Consider the following 21414-nt stretch of genomic DNA (forward strand, 5'->3'; position numbering starts at 1 on the left):
TTTAAACACTGAAACTTTGTTAGCTTTTCTTTTTTTTTTTTAATGTTTTCTTTTTAATTAATTAATTTCTTTTTGGCTGCATTGGGTCTTTGTTGCTGCATGCGGCCTATCTCTTGTTGCGGAGCACGGGCTCTAGGCACATGGGCTCAGTAGTTGTGTCACACGGGCTTAGCTGCTCCGTGGCATGTGGGATCTTCCCGGACTAGGCATCGAACCCGTGACCCCGGCATTGGCAGGTGGATTCTTAACCACTGCAGCACCAGGGAAGTCCCAGCTTTTCTAATTAAAAAATTATTCAGGGAATTCCCTGGCAGTCCAGCGGTTAGGACTCTGTGGTTTTACTGCCAAGGGCGCAGGTTCAATCCCTGTTTGGGGAACTAAGATTCTGCAGGCCACGCACAGTGGCCAAAACGGAAAAACTAAACCAAAAGCTACTGAGGGGGTATCATTTACTATCATGTCTGAGAAACAGGCTGCGAAAACCTATAATGTCTTGCTGTACTCATGCTTTTATTTAAGACCAAGACATACTGCATGTGCCCGAGAAATCTATCAGCTCTGAGTCACTACATTTCTCCTCATCCAACGCCTTACTGCTGGCTGGCCAGAGGAGTATAATGCATTTACAAAATATACCATGGAGGAGGGGAGTGAGGGTTGGATACTTATAAAATCTAGAGAGTTTAAATCAGTGGGCTCCATGAACGCAGGTTTCTCTCTGAACACATTCCTCCTCTCCACACTAACATTATTTCTCCAAAGCGAAGTTTAGAATCAAATCAAAATTGCCAAATTATGTTTCTAACTTGTAACCTTCCTCTGTCATCTAAAAACAGAAAGAAAAAATAAATAAATAACACTTAAGATTTACACTGCTCCATGCACTCCTATGTTCACAGCAGCACTATTTAAAATAGCCAAGAAATGGAAGCAACCTAAATGTCCACTGACAGATGAATGGATACAGAAGATGTGGTACATGTACACAAAGGAATATTACTCAGCCATAAAAAACTAAATAATGTCATTCGCAGCAACACAGATGGACCTAGAGATGATCATATGAAGTGAAGTAAAAGAAAGACAAATATCATATGATGTCACCTATACGTGGAATCTTAAATATGACACAAATGAACTTATCTACAAAAGCGAAACAGACTCACAGGCATAGAGACAGAGAACCTCCTCCTTGTGGCTGCCAGGAAGGAGGGATGGACTGGCAGTCTGGGGTTAGCAGACGCAAACTATTACATATAGAATGGATACGCAACAAGGTCCTACCGTAGAGCACAGGGAACTATATTCAATATCCTGTGATAAACCAGAATGGAAAAAAATAGGAAAAAGAATGTAAATATGTATAACTGAACCCCTGTGCTGTACAGCAGAAATTACAACACTATAAATCAACTATACTCCAATTAAAAGAAAAAAAGATTTAAGCTACTCCAATCATGACGAGACTGCACCAAAAAAAAACAGAAACCTTTTGCTGACTTTTCAGCTGCCAACTTCCACAGGCGAAATCGTCATTCCTTAAGGTTAGGTTTACTTCTCCCGAGTTCATTCACAGCTTCGGGGAAAAACATGGAAACATTCTTAAGTCTTAAAAAAAAAAGAAAAAAAGAAAAAAAAAAGACTCGTATTAAAATGACTTCACTCTTCTGACACAGTGGTGCCCCGTCCTCAGCCGAGGCAGAGCACATCAAGAGCTTTTGGGTTCCCTATTTTTCAAAGATTCTCTTTAGGCCATTTCACTTTCATAAAAGACCTACATTAATACCTGTTTTCACTAACTGAAAGAAACACAAGGAGGATTTTGGCTTTCACGAGGAAAAAAAAAAAAAGTGAAAAGTGAAAATAGCGGTCAGTGTTTGTTTTGCCGCGAGCTGATCGAAGCAGTGAGAGTGGCTCCCCTTTCTATGTTCCTTCTGCGGGAACAACCCCCAGCATCTCAGCATCAAGCCACCATAGACTTCAACAGTGTCTGTGAGGCTCTGTGCTTTAGCTCAATTAACTTCCTGCACACCTTCAGCAAGATGGGTCTTAAGGTAATTGCTTCTTTACACCATTTCGTCTCACAGAAGGATTCAAATCAACTGTCTTCTTTTGGATAGTGGAGAAACTTGTATTTATTTATGCTTTAGGTAAATAACTTAATATTTTTATTGTGGTGTGACAACAAACTACAGGATGTTTCCTGCTTCTGAAGCACTGGCATCTGAAGCATTTATTTGAAGCAAATTCCCTTCAGTGCCATATCACAAAGTTTAATACTGTACATTTTGGAAAATATTTTAAAATATGATCAAAACAAATGAAAACAGCAGTCCTGAAATCTGGTAAGTGCTGTAACTTTTTCATTATTTGTTCCTTCAATATATCTGCTTTTATTTTTTATTTATATACAATGTGTATAAATTGCATTTATAATGTGTGCTTCTGGTATGCATTAAGTAAGTCCAACTTTAAAAAAAAAAAAAAAAAAGAGCTTTTGGGTTGCGCTTCGTGGGAAGGGAGGTGTGCAACCTTTCATCAGGATGTCAGAATTTGCTGAGTAGCCCACGTCTACTTTTTCCCCAGGTTGCAGACGGCATTATTCACAGTCAAGCAAAAACAGTTAATCACGTACAAGTTTACAGTGGGCAGAAGTGTGCAGAGGCAGGCACGGACGATGAGAGCCCGACTGGCGTACCTGGAGGAGGGAAGGAGCCATCATCTCCTCCAGGATTGGGGGGGGCGGTTAACACTCAGGGCAAAGCTGCAGCACCAACGCCTTTTTTTTTTTTCCCACTGGAGTATAGCTGCTTTACACTGCTGTGCAAGGCCATTTTTGAAGTTGCCCACAGCCTGCCTTCATTCCATTTCCTGTGCTTTATTCCATCCTTTTGGGGACAAATTAATGCAAAATATACATTCATCTGCTGGGACTGATCCCTATTTGGGATTTTTATCACTGTGTTCAAAAAAGGAGGGAGGCAGCTATCTCCCATGACAGGCTATTAAAAAGTACTTCTGTCGAAAATACCATAAGATATCACTTAGATGTGGAATCTCAAATATGACACAAATGAACTTATCCACGAAACAGAAACAGACTCACAGACAGACAGAACAGACTGATGGTTGCCAAGGGGAGTGGGGGTGGGAGAGGGATGGATTTGGAGGATGGGGTTAGCAGATGAAAAATACTATACATAAAACGGATAAACAGCAAGGACCTACTGTAGAGCACAGGGAACTCTACTCAATATTCTGTAATAACCTATATGGAAAAAGAATCTGAAAAAGAATGAATATATGTATTATATATGTACAACTGTATCACTTTGCTGTACACCTGAAACTAACAACATTGTAAATCATCTATAATCCAATAAAATTTTTAAAAATTACACTTCTTGTGTTCTAATATATATATATACACACCAGTAGAAAATACCATTCTCCCCCAAGGCACTTATGATTACTGCATGATTTTTTTCTATATCCTAGGAAATCAGTATCTAATTTTAAAAATATAACTTTATCTACAAGTATTCTTACAAAATTTTCTAACTTGCGATGTGTTTTAGAGAATTTTCCATTTCCTGACTAAAGTCACTAGAACAACATATATCTACAAGTAATTTTAGCCTCGATTATTAGCATATTTAAAATTCTTTTGCAGGACTTCGCTGGTGGTGTAGTGGTTAAGAGTCCACCTACCAATGCAAGGAGCACAGGTTCAATCCCTGGTCTGGGAAGATCCCACATGCCACGGAGCAACCAAGCCCATGCGCCACAAGTACTGAGCCTGTACTCTAGAGCCCACGAGCCACAACGACTGAGCCCGTGTGCTGCAACTACTAAAGCCTGTGCCTAGAGCCTGTGTTCTGCAACGAGAAGCCACTGCAATGAGAAGCCCGTGCACCGCAATGAAGAGCAGCCCCCACTCGCCACAGCTAGAGAAAGCCCACTCGCAGCAAAGAAGACTCAACGCAGCCAAAATAAAATAATTGTCTTGCAAGTGCAATTCTACAATCGTTTTTTATTGTGGCTCTAATTCAACACTCCTGAAAATTACAATTCATGCAGATCTGTGCACTAGTAAGGTATGACGTGTCCCAGGGGAGACTGGGTATAACAGAAAGTCTTCAGCAGATCAAGTTCAAATGGAAATTCAAGATGGTGGCATTAAGAATTAAGCCTCAGATGCTACACACACACACACACACAAAACCCAAAGCAAACACACACACACCAAAAAAAACAAACCCCAGCTAGAAGCTAGACAGGTCTTGGCAGGACAACTCCTACAGAGCGTTTAGGCATCAGGAGGTCGTACGTTTGGTGCTCCCCACCATGGCAGAGAGGAGCCTGGAAGATCCTTAAGAGCAGAGTGTAGAAAATCAATCTAGTTAACTGAATGTTCCGTAATCAAAGCTTTAGCTGAATATGTTGCTGGAAGCTACTGTCAGGTTTTTTACAGACTACCACACAGCCTTTTCATGGGCACTCACCACCCCCAAAGGATGTGGATGGCTCAGCTAGCTGGTAGTCTGCCCTGCCCTGCACTCCTGTACATCTCCATCAACTTCACGAGATACCCGCCTTTCACGAGCAGGCCCTTTCTGCTGGACTCTAACTCGAAAGAAACAGAATGAGGCAGAGACAGGCCTCTTGTCTGACAAAGTGAACTCCTGTTAATTCAAAATTAGAAACTGAACAGGCAAAACACATGCTCCTCACCTAGAGAACATCCCTGGCTCTAAGTAAAATTCCAGGCTAAACAGTCAACAACCGATTAACAGAGTTTTACTACAGAACAGGGTTCTGAACTTATCCTTATAAAAGCAGTACAGAGGAGGCAACCCAAAGGAGAAGCTAAAGGAGCACAGTGTCACCAGAAAGGGGAAGCAGCAGTTTCCACAGAGTAGAAGCAAAACAATTCTGTACCTTGCCACATCTCTATTCATGTGCCTGCGATGACAGCACTGTCTGCACACACAAACTTCAGAGGAAAGTACTACACGAACCAGCGAGGAACTCACACATCTGAGCGGCAGCGCTGCACTCTTTTCTCTGAACTGCAGCCTCCTGGACGGCCAGTTAGCGCGAGATGGGGCGTAAATGACCAAGTAATCACCAGGTTCGGGATCATTTAAGGCTCCAACCGAGAGACAGGCAAAGTGGAATTTTCTACAGAGAGGTGGGGAATCATGGGAACCACAGGACTGGGAACTGCCTGAGCAGGTTCCAGAGAGCAAAGAGTACAAGGAAAGTCACCAATGGCCCCAGGGCAGAAACCGGCTGGTTGGGATGCCAAGGACCTGGAGGTGGCTGCGTGAATGTGCTCCAACCCCCCTCCTTCTTTCCTTCCTTCCCCATCTAAGGATAAAAGTCCTAGGAGTCTGAGACAAGACTGGCCCAAGGTCGTTCAGTGAGTGAACACTATAGAACACGACTCAGCAATAAAATTAACTATTGATATACACACACATGTGGACAAATCTCTAGAGAATTATGCTCTGTGAAAAGACAGTCCCCAAAGGTGACATACTGTCTGATTCCATTTATGTCTTATTCTTGAAATGAAACAATTACAGAAACAGTAGCCAGGGCTTAGTTAAGGTGGAGATGAGGGCAGGAGGGGAGCGGGTATGGCTATAGGGGGGCCACGTGGGGGATTCCTGGGATGGAAAGGGTCTGTATCTCAACTGTATCCACATCAACATCCTGGTTGGGATACTGTTGCTAGAGCTTTGCAAGGTGTCACCATTGGGAGAAGCCTGGTAAAGGGTATGCAGCATCTCTCTATGTTCTTACAACTGCAAGTCAATCTAAATTATCTCAAAACACAAGCTTAGTTAAAAAGGAATGAAACTGGGACATTTGTAGAGACATGGATGGACCTAGAGACTGCCATACAGAGTGAAGTGAATCAGAAAGAGAAAAACAAATACCGTATATTAACACATATATGCGGACTATAGAAAAACGGTACAGATCAACCCGTTTGCAAGGCAGAAATAGAGACAAGGATGTAGAGAACAAACATAGGGACACCAAGTGGGGAAAGTGGGGAGGGTTGGGGGGGGGATGAACTGGGAGACTGGGATACCAAATTGTACACCCTAAATATATGCAGTTTGTCGTCTGTTAAATGTATCTCAATAAAAGTTATTAAAAAAAAAAAAAAAAAAAAAAAAGACTGGCAAAGGGGGGATCACATGGCCACCCAGGTTGTTCCGGGACCAGGAAGCGAAGGGATTTGGCTGGCTGACCCTTGGAACGCCATGGGGACAGGTAGGGCCCCCACCCAAGCCAAGACTTAACAATAGGGAAGCGATTTTCATAAAGAAATTGGGGTACTCCAGGGAGCCAGACAGCCAAACACCCACCAACGTCCACTACTCATTTCTGAGGACGTGAACTCTCACCCAGCAGCCAGTCAGCAGGCCACTCACTCACTTTATAATCTGAAGCCGCTTTAAAAAGTCTTAGAAGATTGTATAAAAACAGATGATTGAACCTGGTGTACCCCCCCCAAAAAAATAAAAAAAATAAAAAAAATTAAAAAAAAAAAGTCTTAGAAGAATGCCTACCCAAGTTCTACTGATGCAGTCTGTTTGCTGCCAGAGACGCTCAGCAGACTGTCAGCACCTCAGCCCGTGGGGTAAAAATCAAGTTACAGTGGTCCAAAGAAACACAGAGGGGGAGCTGAAGCACATGGAATGCAGTGCCCTTCTCTCTGCCGCCATTCGAGGCAGACACAGAGCTAGGCTTTAAATCCACACCATGAAAGGCACTCAGCTTTCATAATAAGCAAGTATATCTTCCATCCCGATTGACAACCAGACAGTAACATCAACAATGCTTCACCAATGTGAATGTATCTCCTTCACTCCCACAAAACCCTCGGAATTAGATGTGCTGTCCCTCTGCACTTATCGGAATTATCAGATGTCTCTATGGTATGAGATTTTTAACCATATGCTCATCTGAGTATATAATTTAATGGGCAATTTTAAAATGAACAATCCCTTGAGGTCAATAAAACTAAAGTCTGCTTTGGGTTGACTCCTAAAACAAACTTACTGATTGTCAACTGTGGAATACTAGGCTATCGCTGAGTTCAGGACACAACTTGTGAACTAAGGTGGCTTTGTGAAGATAAATCCACTTCATAAGCAAGTCCTCTTCCTGGAAGTCTCCCCAAAACTCCCAGCACAGAACCTGGCTTGTGGGAAGGAAGGGCTCAACTATCTTCTTTCTTTTTTTTTTTTAAAGGTTGTTATTATTTATTTATTTATTTTTGGCTGCGTTGGGTCTCCGTTGCTGTGCGCGGGCTTTCTCTAGTTGTGGAGGGGGGACTACTCTTCATTGTGGTGCGTGGGCTTCTTATTACGGTGGCTTCTCTTGTGGCAGAGCACGGCTATAGGCGTGCAGGCTTCAGTAGTTGCGGCACGTGGGCTCAGTAATTGTGGCTCGTGGGCTCTAGAGTGCAGGCTCAATAGTTGTGGCACACGGGCTTAGGTGCTCCGTGGCATGTGGGATCTTCCTGGACCAGGGCTGGAACCCATGTCCCCTGCATGGGCAGGCGGATTCTTAACCACTGCACCACCAGGGAAGTCTGTCAACTATTTTCTGAACATATACACCAAGCCACATATGACTGAGCAAGTACCCTGTCATCTGACTCCCAGTGTACTCAGAACCAACGAGCAAGCCTTGTTCCAAGCATTTTGACAAGCATCTTGAAAATCCTTTTAAATTCAAGAACTATAACAAACATATTTCAAAAGTCAGGGTCAAAGACAAAGGCAGGCAGGATCACCCAAAGCGATCTTGAATTCAGCTCACAAAATGTGGATTCGTACATCTATAACCCTCACAACATACGCTCCAAGGCCTGGGTGGTATTAACCTCTTTAGAACAAAAGCCTTTCAAATCCGTAACATACTCCTCCTTCCACCCCTTTTCTGCACTGTGGGCAAGGAGAAATGCAGCTACAGATACCGAAGATGAAAGAGAAAAACTATTTTTAAAATGACAAAGTCACTGGAGATATGAGTAAGTCGAAAGGAAGAAACCTTTAGAAAGCACAAGGCAACACTGGAAACGTGGAAAAGTCGACCGTGTTACAGCAGTTTACACACTAAAGTTAGCACAAGCAGGTTCCCCAATCACTGGTGAGGGTGAGCACACCGATTAGAATAAATCCCAGCTAGCACTCATTTCAGGACTGGCCACGCCTCGCCCTGTGGACTTCCTAGGAACAACACCTTTAATACAACTGCACATTGGATCAGTTTTCCTCTAGCCAACCCGTTCTCCTTTTCACAGGATTTCTACTCATGTGGATGCCCCCAGGACGTGTGTCTCCTATGTTCATCTGTGCTGAAAACCTCCGCAGTATGTTGCTATGTTCCGGCCACGTCTGGGCTCACACAGCTATTGTGACCCCTTCCTCAGCAGAAATCCTACCGTCCTGCGGTGCAGCCAGCATTTCACCACGCCATGCTCCCTCGCTGCAGAAGACAGCTTATGAAACAGCATTCTCACCCTGCAGACCAGGATGCACCCCCGAAAGCCCCCAACACGACCCTCACTCCCCGCGCACCATCTCTTGGTCAAACCGTAGCCCTGACCAAAGACAGGCCCGGAGATGGATGTATGATGTCAAGGTCCCATCCCTTGCCCTTGGGTTCGAACGCTACCACTCTGGCTCGCCAGGCTTACTCTATGAGGAGATTCCTCTGGCTTCACGGATACTGAGCCGGAAGCTGAGACAAGCATAGACACATAAACACGGTTCACAGCCTCAAGAAACCCAAATGAGGAAAACAGATCCAAGGTGAGCTTCTGGCAGCTGGACAACCCTTTATTAACTGTGCGAAGTCGACCTGCCCTGGAGTGCAGATTCCGACTCTAAGAGCCCACCACCTCCAAACCTTTACAACCTTCAGGTGTGCCGAACAGGAAGTGAAACCCAGAAGCCGCTCGCGCAATCCCCAAGGCTCTACTGAACAGTTACCCAGTGGCTGTGGGAAAACAATGAAATTTCTGGAAGGCAGATCCCAACCGCAGAGCAGCCAGGCACAGGCTCGGAGGCAGCACAGATGCCCAATCTGTGTTCAAGATGGCTCGTCTCTGGAAGGATGAGAAGGGACCAGAACTAGCTCAAAACCACTAGGAATTTCCAAAAGTGCCCTTAGAAAAAGCAACACTGAGGTTCAGCAAAGAAAATGGGCTACGGCTGCCACCAACAATAACAGGAGTGACTGTCACATTCGTAAGATGGAGTGAAAAAACGCTAGACATGAATCAGTACATTAATCCATTTACATAAAAGTCAAATGGGGCTAATCTGTGGTGTGAAAGTTCAAGATAACAGTATCTTGGTGCAGAGACTCAAGGGCACCTCTGAGAGACCAGAACACTCCTAGAACAGACACAGGAATGTTCTGTTTCTTGATCTGCAGTAGGTTACACAGCTGTATTCATACCATGAAAATTCATCCCAGTGTTCATCATTTTGGGGTCACTTTTCTGAATGCAAGTTATACTACCAAAAATATGTAAGTTAAAAAAAAATAGAGGGTGCCAACTATTTCAAAGACATAAGAGACGGACGTCCCTGGTGCCGCAGTGGTTAAGAATCCACTTGCCAATGCAGGGGACACGGGTTCCATCCCTGCTCCAGGAAGATCCCACATGCCACAGAGCAACGAAGCCCGCACGCCACAAGGACTGAGACTGCCTGCGACAGGGTCTGCAGACCTCCTGGACCACCCAACTGGATTCCGAGCCCCTGCGCGGTGACCGGCACATGGGCCATCTGATGGGCGGGACAGTGTCAGAGAAGGGCACGCTGGAAGCACCTGGGACAAACCCCAGCTTTCTTTACATCCCACCCAAGACAGACCCCACCACACCTCCAGGAAAGGCGGGAGGGACGGAAAATGTGAGGGAGTGACAGACCAGGCCTCCCGCCCTCCGCCACCGCCTCCCCCCCACCCTCCCCACCCCCAGGTGGCGCTGGCATGGAATGTGAGACAGCATCTCTGAGGAAACCAAAGGACCAGGCTGAATCCTGCCCGGCTCCCCCAGCCTTCCACATAACTGTGTGAGAGCAGCGAGAGCCCCTGGAAAGCTCTGAGGGAACCAAAGGCCTGGGTGCTATCAGATTACGTGCTGCCTTCACACTCAGGGACAGGAGGGGGCCTCCACTGCCCCCAAAGGGCCACCATACTTACAAATTAGGAGTAAGAGTCACCCAGGGACTTCCTAGGTGGCGCAGTGGTTAAGAATCCGCCTGCCAATGCAGGAGACGCAGGTTTCATCCCTGCTCCAGGAAGATCCCACATGCCATGGAGCAACTAAGCCCGTGCATTACAGCTACTGAGCCTGTGCTCTAGTGCCCATAAGCCACAACTATTGACCCTGTGTGCCGCAACTACTGAAGCCCACGTGCCTAGAGCCCTGCTCCACAATAAGAGAAGCCACTGCAATGAGAAGCCCACACACCACAACAAAGAGTAGCCCCCACTTGCCGCAACTAGAGAAAGCCCATGTGCAGCAACGAAGACTCAACACAGCCAATAAAGTAATTAAATTTTAAATAAATAAATAAAAGTCATCCAGCCACTGCATGCCCAGCAGCTGAATTCCCTCCCGAGGGCCCTAGGACAGGCTGCCACAGTTCAACAGAAAAGTATGAATGTATTTCAGAAATTGCTTGGAATCCCACATGGACCTTCAAGAATTCCTTTAAATAAAAGACATATCAATCATTAAGTAGAACACTAGGTTAAGAGGAAAAAGGTCCAAATTCCCTAAATTTATGTTGCTTTAACAAGAACTGAAAGAATCTCAGGAAGTCATAAATAAGAGAAATTTACAACACAGAATGATTGTTAAAGAAGTTGCCGGGACTTCCCCGGAGGTCCAGCAGTTAAGACCCCGCAGTTCCAATGCAAGGGACTCGGTTCGATCGCTGGCTGGGGAAATAAGATCCCACGTGCCACAGAGCACAGCCAGAAAAAAAAAAAAAGTTGCCAAGTTACAATACCAGGCAGACACATACACAGCGCACGGCATCAGGACATAGGATTCAATTCTGTAGCTCATTTTTGCCCGTAGCTCATGGTGAGTAACTGCTGGGGAGTACCCTGCAACGCCTCTAAGAGAGACTGGAACAATGCAGACTCAACCATCAGCGCCCTTGCTGAGCTGCGTGACCTCGGGCAAGGAGAGGGAATACTAACTGTCAGGCAAGGGAGGATGCAGTGAGCATCCTGCGTGTGGCACACAGCAGACCAGAGGAAGAAAAAGCTACTGTTACTCCACTATCTCTCCCAGCTTCTTCTCTCCTGTCAGCTCCTCTTTCCCTTCCTAGGGATTCACAGCGGCCCCAGCTGGAACCTCTACAGGGTTTTCATCATTTATTACATAAGCTCAAGGGAGAAGGCAGCAAACACATCAAAGGCAGGCACGATAATTTATACGGTAATATTTTCTGCATTATAAAAACCTTTGCATACATAGTTTACCATAATCACTTTTAAAGAGAGCGCATCTTTCAGTCTGCAGTAACCCTAGTTGGGAAAGCCCAGGTTTGCAATGCAGGTTGTATACAACACTCACCTGCCTTCTTAAAAATAAATATTCACATAAAAACAGATGATTGAACCTGGTGTACCCCCAAAAAAATAATAAAATTTAAAAAATAAATAAATAAATATTCACTAAAGAAAAGTTTTAAATTACATAAAAGTATAAGGAAATGGAGGGAGGGAACTCACTGATATTCTACAACCAAAAGACAAACACATAACATCTTGCTGTACTCTCAATTCTCTTTTGCTCTTTCTACATTGCATATTCAACTTTATATTAAGTTACAAGCATCTGCCCTCCTATAAATTCCTCATAAATAGCAGCTTGAATTGCTGCAGAATATTCCATGGGCTGAATACCTGCATAGAATTCTGAATCTGTTTTCACTTAGCAACCATGAGAACAGCAGATTTTAACCCTGAGGTTCAAATTTTTGTTTTCTAACATAGGACAGTCACAAGAATTTAAGATAGGCGTCAACTACATACAGGAGTTCAATTTGCAGTATTTTCTTTATGAAAGACTGCCTTTAAGTATATCTACAGACATTCTTTTAATTTTTTAAAAAAGATACTCGTATAGCAGGGCTTGGAATGACGCACTAAAGCAGGTGTGCGAGGCCTTGTGAAGAACTGCTTTCTCCTCCCAAACTGACATCACACCCCTTAGGAATTACCTAAAAACCTTCCAATGTTCTCTTGCTGAAGATTTCTATCTAATGACCTCCAACATGTAGAAAACAGATCTTGTCTAAACTTGGAAGGTTGAGTCAAGGCTGAAGTTAGAGCTCATGGCACTGGGAATAAACTCAGGAATGGGAAGAGACAGACGCACGTGTCTCTCCATTCAGCCAGGATGGCAGCCTTCACAGACAAGGGAAGTTAGCTCTGTTCTCCTCGTTAGCTCTCCTTTGAACTGTTTCTGAAAAGTAGGCTTGAATATTAAAAGATACTATTTCCACCCGCGTGTAACTCACAATATGCCAGTGCAGTACCACTCAGCCAAGAAGAGGAATGAACTATTGGTATGTTCATCAACCTGCGTGAATCTCAAAACGATTACTGAGACCAGTCAGACAGGAATGAGTACCGACCACAAAGTCCACGTATATGAAACTGGAGAACATGCACACGGACCCACAGTGGCAGAAAGCAGAGTGGTGCCAGGGCTGGGCGACGAGGCTGGAAGGAGAGATTCCAAAGGTGCAGCACGAGGACACTTTCGGGGCGATGGCTGCTGCTTACTCTTCAATGGTGCTGGTCTCAGAAATGTTTATGTGTGTATCTTACACATATATATACACGTATAGTGCACACATATATACACGTGTGTATATAAATATATATATATGTCAAAGCAAAACAAAAAGTCTGAACCTCACTGAATCATTCAACTGAATTCTATTCTTTAAAGCATTTTATTTTTATTTTTTATTTTTTATTTTTGGCCGCACTCTGCAGCTTGCAGGATCTCAGTTCCCCCACCGGGGGCTGAACCTGGGCCATGGCAGTGGAAGCCGTGGAATCCTAACCACCAGGCCCCTGGGGAAGTCCACTTAAAACCTTTTAAAAGAATTCCTCTCAAAGGGCGTTTGCAAGGCCTGGCGGTTGAGTTGTAAACGCAGTTAGGAAGCACAAGGCCCTAGGAGTACCAGCCGTGGTTTTCAAAGACTCACCCTCAGTCACTTGTTTTCCGGAGGGTCGGGGCGGGGCAGGGGGGTGGGGAGATCTTGAGCTTTGGATGAACACACAAGGTTTCCTTTCTGGCCAGTTTCCAGACCGCAGCAAGGAAACGTGAGTGACAAGAGCAGGAGACCCACCACTTGAATACACTGCACCCAAACCACAGGAGGTGAGCAGCAGAAACCCTCCCCCGTGCCCCCTCATTGTTATGGAAACCCAATACCCACTGGTCCACAGGACAGGCAATGGCTGTTGGCCTCAAGCACACTAAGGGAAGTGACAGAAATCATTAATATTAGGTGTAACCTAATACTGCCCAATGTCATCTATCTCAACACAGAGAGCCACCTGGTGAAATTTCAGTCAAGAAAATGACGCTGCCAATTCCAAGCATCCTGCCCTCGGTTCGGTCTCCCGTTTCTCTCCACGGAAGACTTGTGTTGCATCTCAGCAGATAACTGCTCTCCCGCACAGGTCACGGAGCTGAGGCTTGTGGAGAAAGTGCCGGCCCTCTCCCTCTCTGACCATCACTGGCAGGTGTTTTCCAAACTACACTGAGGCAGGATGGGGAGGTCGTGTTATCATTCTCTAAGACTTTATTTCCTTTTGGCTTGTTTGTTTTAACTCTAGAGGGCTTAGGTTTGCACTACACTTGCTATAAAAGTTTTGAGAAGAAACAAAGGATGCTCTATGGTGAGTTGCTTGCTCTTCCAGACACTTGGAAACAGGCAAATTGCTCCAACCCCTTCCTCAGTGGTCAAGACCAGATCCATGCTGCAGGACTCGGACACCCCCAGGCTTGTCTGAGTCATGCAGACCATGACGACACACACTAAGAGCAGCTAGCAGCCACTGTGGAGGTGAGTATGAGGCCAGCTCCAGACAACCCCACACTCCAACCCCGACCCCTCAGCACCCCCACTCCCCAAGCAAGTGCACAGCACCACCCAGTTTCCGCGCTTCTACTGACAAACTGTGCCCCCCATAGCCCAGATCCACAACACAGGGCAAGTGCGACCCACTGTCCTGAGCTGGGCACTGACTGCAGAGCCAGACCCACGGGGGGACTTGCTGACCCCATGAAGGAGGACCTGGACACAGGACACTGCGTCAGTGACTACCTGGCGCCCACTCTACTCCACAGAGAGGGCAGAACAACACAGCATGAGTCATTTGGTCTCGGGGTGCAGCCCACCGCCCCCAGACACCCTAATACTCGCCTCTACAGACGTACGCATTCCACACTTGCAGGAGGCAAGACCGGACATGTGCACGCTACACACTTTATCTTAAGAAAAATGACGTGCTAAAGATGCCTCCCGAAGCTTTTCTCCATTTAGCTGTCAGTTTGATGAAGCTGGGGATTTTTCTCCACATTACAGGAATTCAGAGGTACTTCCTGAGGTCAGACAGAGAAGACATGAAACACATTTTTCAAATATTTGGCTTATTAGATTTTCCTAACAAGCCTATGACATTTTTTAAAAGCCCTGCTTACAAGTGATGGAATTGATAGTCTGAGAACTGAAGCGACCTGCCTCCTCCTGGCCACAGAGCCTGGCCACCTCCCCCGGGTGCCCACAGGAGGCGGGGACGCGCCCACATGGACAGACAGGGCACGCACGGGAACGCGCAAAAATACCCCCCAGCTGATGAAAACGAATGAACAAATGCAGTCTGTCCGCACAAGGGACTAGTGTTCAGCAAGAAACAGGAATGAATTACTGCCACAGGAGGAACCTTTACAAAGTTATCCTGAGGGAATGAAGCCAGACACCAAAGGCCACAGAGGGCATGAATCCATTTACAGGAAATGTCCGCAATAGGCAAATCCAGAGTGACACAGAGGAGATTCGTCATTGCCTGGGGCTGGGGTGGGACCAGGGAGTGACGACTGAATGGTTACAAAGGATCTTTTTCGGGTGACGGAAAGGTTCTGAAACACTGGATGGTGGGAATGGATGCCCAGCTCTGACTTCACTGAAAGTCACGGGACTGGACACTTGAAATGGGTGAATTGGAGAGTATGGAAATGACATACCTACACAAAGCTACAGAAGAAAGAAAAGGGAGGGGGAGGAGGGGGGAAGAGGGGGGAGGAGGGGGGAAGAGAGGAAGACGAGGAGGGAGACAAGCCCGCAAGGGAGGAGATGGCCTGGCAAAGGCCAGCACAGAGGGAAGACAGACATTCCAGACTCACAAACGAGGGTCACAGGCGTTCCTCATAATTCCGGGCTCCGACCTGCTGAGCACTGCCTAAAGGTCAGGCAACACATCAGGCCCTGCAGGTTCTGGAAACAAGGCCACAGGGAGGGTTTCCCACCCATTTTACAGATGAGGAAATGGAGGCCAGTGGTGAGACACTTTACCTGAGCTCACCTGTGGGAAGGGAAGGGAGGGGAGGGGAGGGGAGGGGAGGGGAGGGGAGGGGAGGGGAGGGGAGGGGAGGGGAGGGGAGGGGAGGGGAGGGGAGGGGAGGGGAGGGGAGGGATGAAGGAACTGGGACCCAGGAGGAGGAGAGGAGGAGAGGGGCAGAAGTGCAGAGAGAGACAGATGGATGCCCAGAAGTTATGCGCCACCTACACATCCCACCCCTCCTCCCTAAGGGCTTCTGGTCTTCTGAGCAACCACGAAGTATAAATCAGATGTTTTACGTGAGGTCACCTGCCGGGGGAAAAAACAGAGGAGCCACGCTTTAAGTTTCCCGACTCCAAGTTTTGAAATGAAAGTATTAGGTCACCGTATTTACAGTAAATATTGGTACTGCCGTTGTTTCCATCAGCGAGCCATTACTAGGGTTAACAGGATAAAACCTGCTTTCCGTAAGGACAAAAACCTCTCTGCAAGATTATGTGTGGGCATCCGTCAGGATGAACAGGGACGACGACCTCGAGTGGCTGAGGAGGACACACCAGCCTGCACCTTCTAAGGGAGCCTCCTGGCGCGACAGATGCTCCTGAAGTTTCAGGGCAACTCTGGGGTGAAGGTGACGTTCCCCATGAGCTGCAGGCCAGTGAGCAGGCAGGCAGTGTGCTCACCCCTCCCCCACCGGCCGGGCACCAGGGATGGCTCAGCACAGGAACCTGGGGACGGGCTCTGCGGCCACGGGCAGCATGTTCCTGTGTGTGCCTGGGGGGAGGGTGTATGTGTGGGGCCGTTTCTGCTCGGCTCTGATGTGGCGGTCATGCCCACCACACTCACCCCTCTGTCCTGGGGCTCCCTTTCCTTCCCAGACGATGCTGGTCCTGACTCCTTCCCAAGAGGCTCCAAGGCCTCCTTTCGGGGAAACCGCCCACATCACTTGGGAATTTGCAGGGTGAATGAGAAGGCAGGCAGCTAGGAAGTGTCCCACCAGCGCAGAGACGAGGTTCCTTGGGGGCGCCTTCATACGCCAAGGCTGGACCGCTGTCATCCCATCGTTTCTAGCTTCTCCTCTCCGTTGGTGCTCACACCCGATCCTCTCCATCCACCTGTCCCTTTCTTCCCTCACCTCCTCCCTTACCCCCCTCCACTGTCCCGGGGGATCTTCTCTAATCCGGCCCCTTCCAGCACCAACTTGCCCACACATGATGCAAAGCTCAAGCCATCTCTACGTCTATTAGCCCCTGGGACGGCATTGAGGGTAGAGAGCGCGACAAACTGTGGGGAGCGGGGCGGAGGGGCAGGAGGGCCCAGCGGGCATCCAGAACCCAGGCTCACCACGCAGGAAAGGAAGGTTCCCAAGGGACTGGACATACAGACGGATAAGAGACAACCACTAGCTAGTAGGGACAAGAGAGGACAGAGCCACAGAGAAGGTGCAGGAAGAGGTGCCCAAGAAAGTCCTCAGTTGTCCTTTTTTAAGACAAGAGCTAATTTCACCTAGCAACACTCAAACAAAACAAGACATGATTTAAAGGACAGGAACAAACTTCCTATCTCAGCTAGAAATATAAACTTCTTACAGCAGAGTTTCAGCAAATAGAAGAGTATTTTCTGCCCTGACTCTTGTTCAATACCAACAGCAACTCTCAACAATGTTTCAAAGACAGTCAAGAATACCAAGTGGTGTCCTCCGGGACTCCTCAGCTGGCAGCCCTACCCTGCTGGAGACCGCACACATGACAACATTCAAACACATACTCTGGGATCAGAGACCATGTGGGTGCAAAGCACATAGGACCTGGAATGCAAGAGCCTAGATCTGCATCCACTAATTACTGGCTCATAGTTGTGGACTACTTAAGGTCTTCACATTCCAGCCTCCTCATTTAGCAGTAGGAGTAACAGTATCTAGCTAAGCTCTGTGGAGGAATCAAACAGATAATTCACATCCTATACTTAGCAAAGAATTTGCTACATAATAAACACTCACCAAGTGATATCGTTTCCAAAGGCATTGTACAGGACCTACCGAACACAGGACAGAAGCTGCTCAGCAATCCAGGAAGGAAGCAGGAGGACAAATGGGGCGGGGGGGATGGGATCAAAATTTCATTCTGTAAGAAACAATTTTCTACTCCACAGCACCAAACGAAAATGAGCTATGAAGAGATGAAAAGACATGGAGAAACCTTCATGCATGTTACTATGTAAAAGAAGCCAATCTGAAAATGCTACATTCTGTATGATTCCAGCTATAGGACATTCTGGGGACTTAGCTGGCGGTCCAGTGTTTAGGACTCTGTGCTTCCACTGCAGGGGACACGGGTTCCATCCCTGGTTGGGGAACTAAGACCCCACATGCCGCAAGGTGGTAATAAATAAACCAACTATAGGACATTCTGGAAAAGGCTCAACTGCGCATACAGTCAAAGATGAGTGAGGAGATGAAGGGGTGGAGCACAGAGGATTTTTAGGGCAGTGAAAACACTCTGTATATTATAATGATGGATATGTCATTATATAGTCGTCCAAACCTGTAGAATGTACCACACCAAGAGTAAACGCCCATGTAAACTACAGACTTGGTAACAATGATGCGTAAGTGTAGCTTCATCCTTGGTAACAAGTGTGGAAGAAGTTGATAATGGGGGGAAGGCTGGGGGGGGGGGGATCTCTGTACCTTTCTCTCCATGGCATTGTCAATTTAAAACATCTAAAAAGTAAAGTCTTAGAACTTCCCTGGCGGTCCAGTGGTTAAGACTCTGAGCTCCCAATGCAGGGGACACAGGTTCAATCCCTGGTTGAGGAACTAAGCTCACGCATACTGCATGGTGCAGCCAAACAAAATTAAAACTTTTGAAATAAAGTCTTTAAAAAAACCCAAATATCACCCTATAATATCACATTGCCAGCTCACAAATCTATAACTGGGAAAAGTGCCATTAATAAAGATACTCAAAGGAGATAAGTCTCCATCTATTTTGCACAAATCTGAAATATTGGGCTGGAATAATTTTTTTTTTAATCAATATCCACTGCCATTGTTTTTAGGACTCTTTGAAGTAACTATATGATTCTGTGTCATTTGCATTATTTTTTTTTTAAAAGAAACAGCCCCAAGTCCCTCCCATCAGGAAGCATAGCTTCCTCCACAAGAGAGCAGACAGCAGTATCAAGCAGTATCTGCAGTATTTCATCTTGTGGAACTGAACACCACAGCCACAGAAAGATAGAGAAAATGAAAAAGCAGAGGACTTTGTACCAGATGAAGGGACAGGATAAAGCCCCAGAAAAACAACGAAATGAAGAGGAGATAGGCACCCCTGCAGAAAAAGAATTCAGAATAACGATGGTGAAGATGATCCAGGACTTTGAAAAAAGACTGGATGCAAAGATCGAAAAGTTTACCAAAGACCTAGAAGAATTAAAGAACAAACAAACAGAGATATGCCACACAATAACTGACATGAAAAATACACTAGAAGGAACCAACAGCAAATTAACTGAGGCAGAAGGGCGAATAAGTGACCTGGAAGACAGAATGGTGATAATCACTGATGTGGAAAAGAATAAAGAAAAAAGAATGAAAAGAACTGAAGACAGCCTAAGAGGCCTCTGGGACAATGTTAAACACACCAACATTCGCATTCTAGGGGTCCCAGAAGGAGACGAGAGAGAGAAAGGACCCGAGAAAATACTGGAAGAGACTACAGTTGAAAACTTCCCTAACATGGGAAAGGAAATAACTATTCAAGTCCAGGAAGTGCAGAGAGTCCCAGACAGGATAAACCCAAGGTGAAACACGCCAAGACATAGAGTAGTCAAATTGACAAAAATTAAAGACAGAGAAAAGTTACTAAAAGCAACAAGGGAAAAACGACAAATAACATACAAGGGACCTCCCATGAGGGTAAAAGCTGATCTCTCAGCAGAAACTCTGCAAGCCAGAAGGGAGTGGCACGATATATTTAAAGTGATGAAAGGGAAGAACCTATAACCAAGAATACTCTACCCAGCAAGGATCTCTTTCAGATTCGACGGAGAAATTAAAAGCTTTACAGACAAGCAACAACTAAGAGAATTCAGCACCACCAAACCAGCCCTACAACAAATGCTAAGGGAACTGCTCTAAGTGGGAAACTTAAGAGAAAAAAAGGACTTACAAAAACAAAAACAAAACAATTAAGAAAATGGTAATAGGAACATATATATCAATAATTACCTTGAATGTAAATGGACTAAATGCACCAACCAAAAGTCACAGACTGGCTGAATGGATACAAAAACAAGACCCATATGTACGCTGTCTACAAGAGACCCACTTCAGACCTAGGGACACATACGGACTGAAAGTGAGGGGATGGAAAAAGATATTCCATGCAAATGGAAATCAAAAGAAAGCTGGAGTAGCAATAGTCGTATCAGATAAAATAGACTTTAAAATTAAAAATGTTACAAGAGACAAGAAAGGACATTACATAAAGATCAAGGGATCCATCCAAGAAGAGGAGATAACAATTATAAATATATATGCACCCAATATAGGAGCACCTCAATACATAAGGCAAATGCTCACAACTATGAAAGAGGAAATGCAAGGCAGAAATAGAGACACAGATGTAGAGAACAAATATATGGACACCAAGTGGGGAAAGCAGGGAGGGTTGGGGGGGCGATGAATTGGGAGATTGGGATACCAAATTGTACACTCTAAATATATGCTGTTTACTGTCTGTTAAATGTATCTCAATAAAAGTTCTTTTAAAAAAAAGAAAAGAAAAGAAACCTCCTTTTAGGCATCTTTATGTTCACTTAGATATTACCCTGCCATACACCAGTTGTGTGACCTTGGGGGAGTGTCCTTGACCTCCCCGGACTTCAGTGTTTCCTCCATCACACGAGGCTGTGTAACACCAAGTCCCTTCTTGCCCTGAGACATCACCAGGGTCTGCAGATGACACGTGAAGAAAGGGAGGGTCCAGCTCTCGCGTGCTGTTCCCATCACCAGCCACAAGTATAAATGTGCTTGTGGGTCTCCATTTGGTGCTCAATGTCTTGATAACTAAGTGCTTAGAGTTATGAGGCCCCTGGAGGCAAGGTGAGGCTAAAAATGCACAGAGACTGATTATAAGCAAAAACGGTTTACAGCTCAAACGTCACACCCAAAAGTCTGAACTATTTTCAGAATCAGGACCTAGAAGAGGGGAATTTCAGAAATACTGGAAAAGCTCAAAATGGAACTCTCACTCTTGGAAAGGAGAGACTAGTCCCTATCTTAACAGGAAAGCCAGAGAGAAAACTTGGCAAGCATTCATTTCCCCAAACAGGCAATGAGAAACAGCTGGTAAGAGAACGCCCACTCGCCACGGAGGTCCATCCATTCCCAATGAGAACCACCCTGCTGGCCCACGCAGACAGTTCAGGGTGCTTAGTGAGCGCTGCAAGAGGTTGCAGTTTTCAGGTGTGTCATTTCCTAGTACACAGAGTCTAGGATTGTCTGCAGTTATCCTTTGCCAGAGCAATACCAGAAGACACTTTGGTAGAAGCTGAAGGAAAACACTCCCAGCGGTGCTGGTGACTCCCTCCTCTCCTCTGCAAGTGCACGGCTGGTCACAGCACACCCCTCACATCTGCCCACCTCCTGCTGCAGAAACCAGGACACGTAAGTCCTCACCCTCCCTTTGATCCATTCACTAGGGGTTTCTTGCACAGCCTAGACAACAGCAAGAGACATCAAATGTCTGACGTCTTAACCTCGGC

At 46.0% G+C, this 21414-nt stretch overlaps 1 protein-coding gene across 5 annotated transcripts in view; it reads right to left on the minus strand.

The window, feature by feature from the left end:
• Positions 1 to 21414, minus strand: part of SHROOM2 (shroom family member 2) — a 135276-nt gene that overhangs the window by 90991 nt on the left and 22871 nt on the right. The window contains exon 2 of one of the 5 annotated variants that reach the window (XM_057718024.1): positions 1490 to 1608. The exons of the other annotated variants lie outside the window; for them this stretch is intronic. Coding sequence (XP_057574007.1) covers positions 1490 to 1570 — 81 coding nt within the window. The 5' untranslated portion in view covers positions 1571 to 1608. The remainder of the gene's footprint in view (positions 1 to 1489; positions 1609 to 21414) is intronic. 5 annotated transcript variants of the gene reach the window in all.

This window comes from Hippopotamus amphibius, chromosome X (assembly GCF_030028045.1).
Source record: "Hippopotamus amphibius kiboko isolate mHipAmp2 chromosome X, mHipAmp2.hap2, whole genome shotgun sequence".
Lineage (NCBI taxonomy): Eukaryota > Metazoa > Chordata > Mammalia > Artiodactyla > Hippopotamidae > Hippopotamus > Hippopotamus amphibius.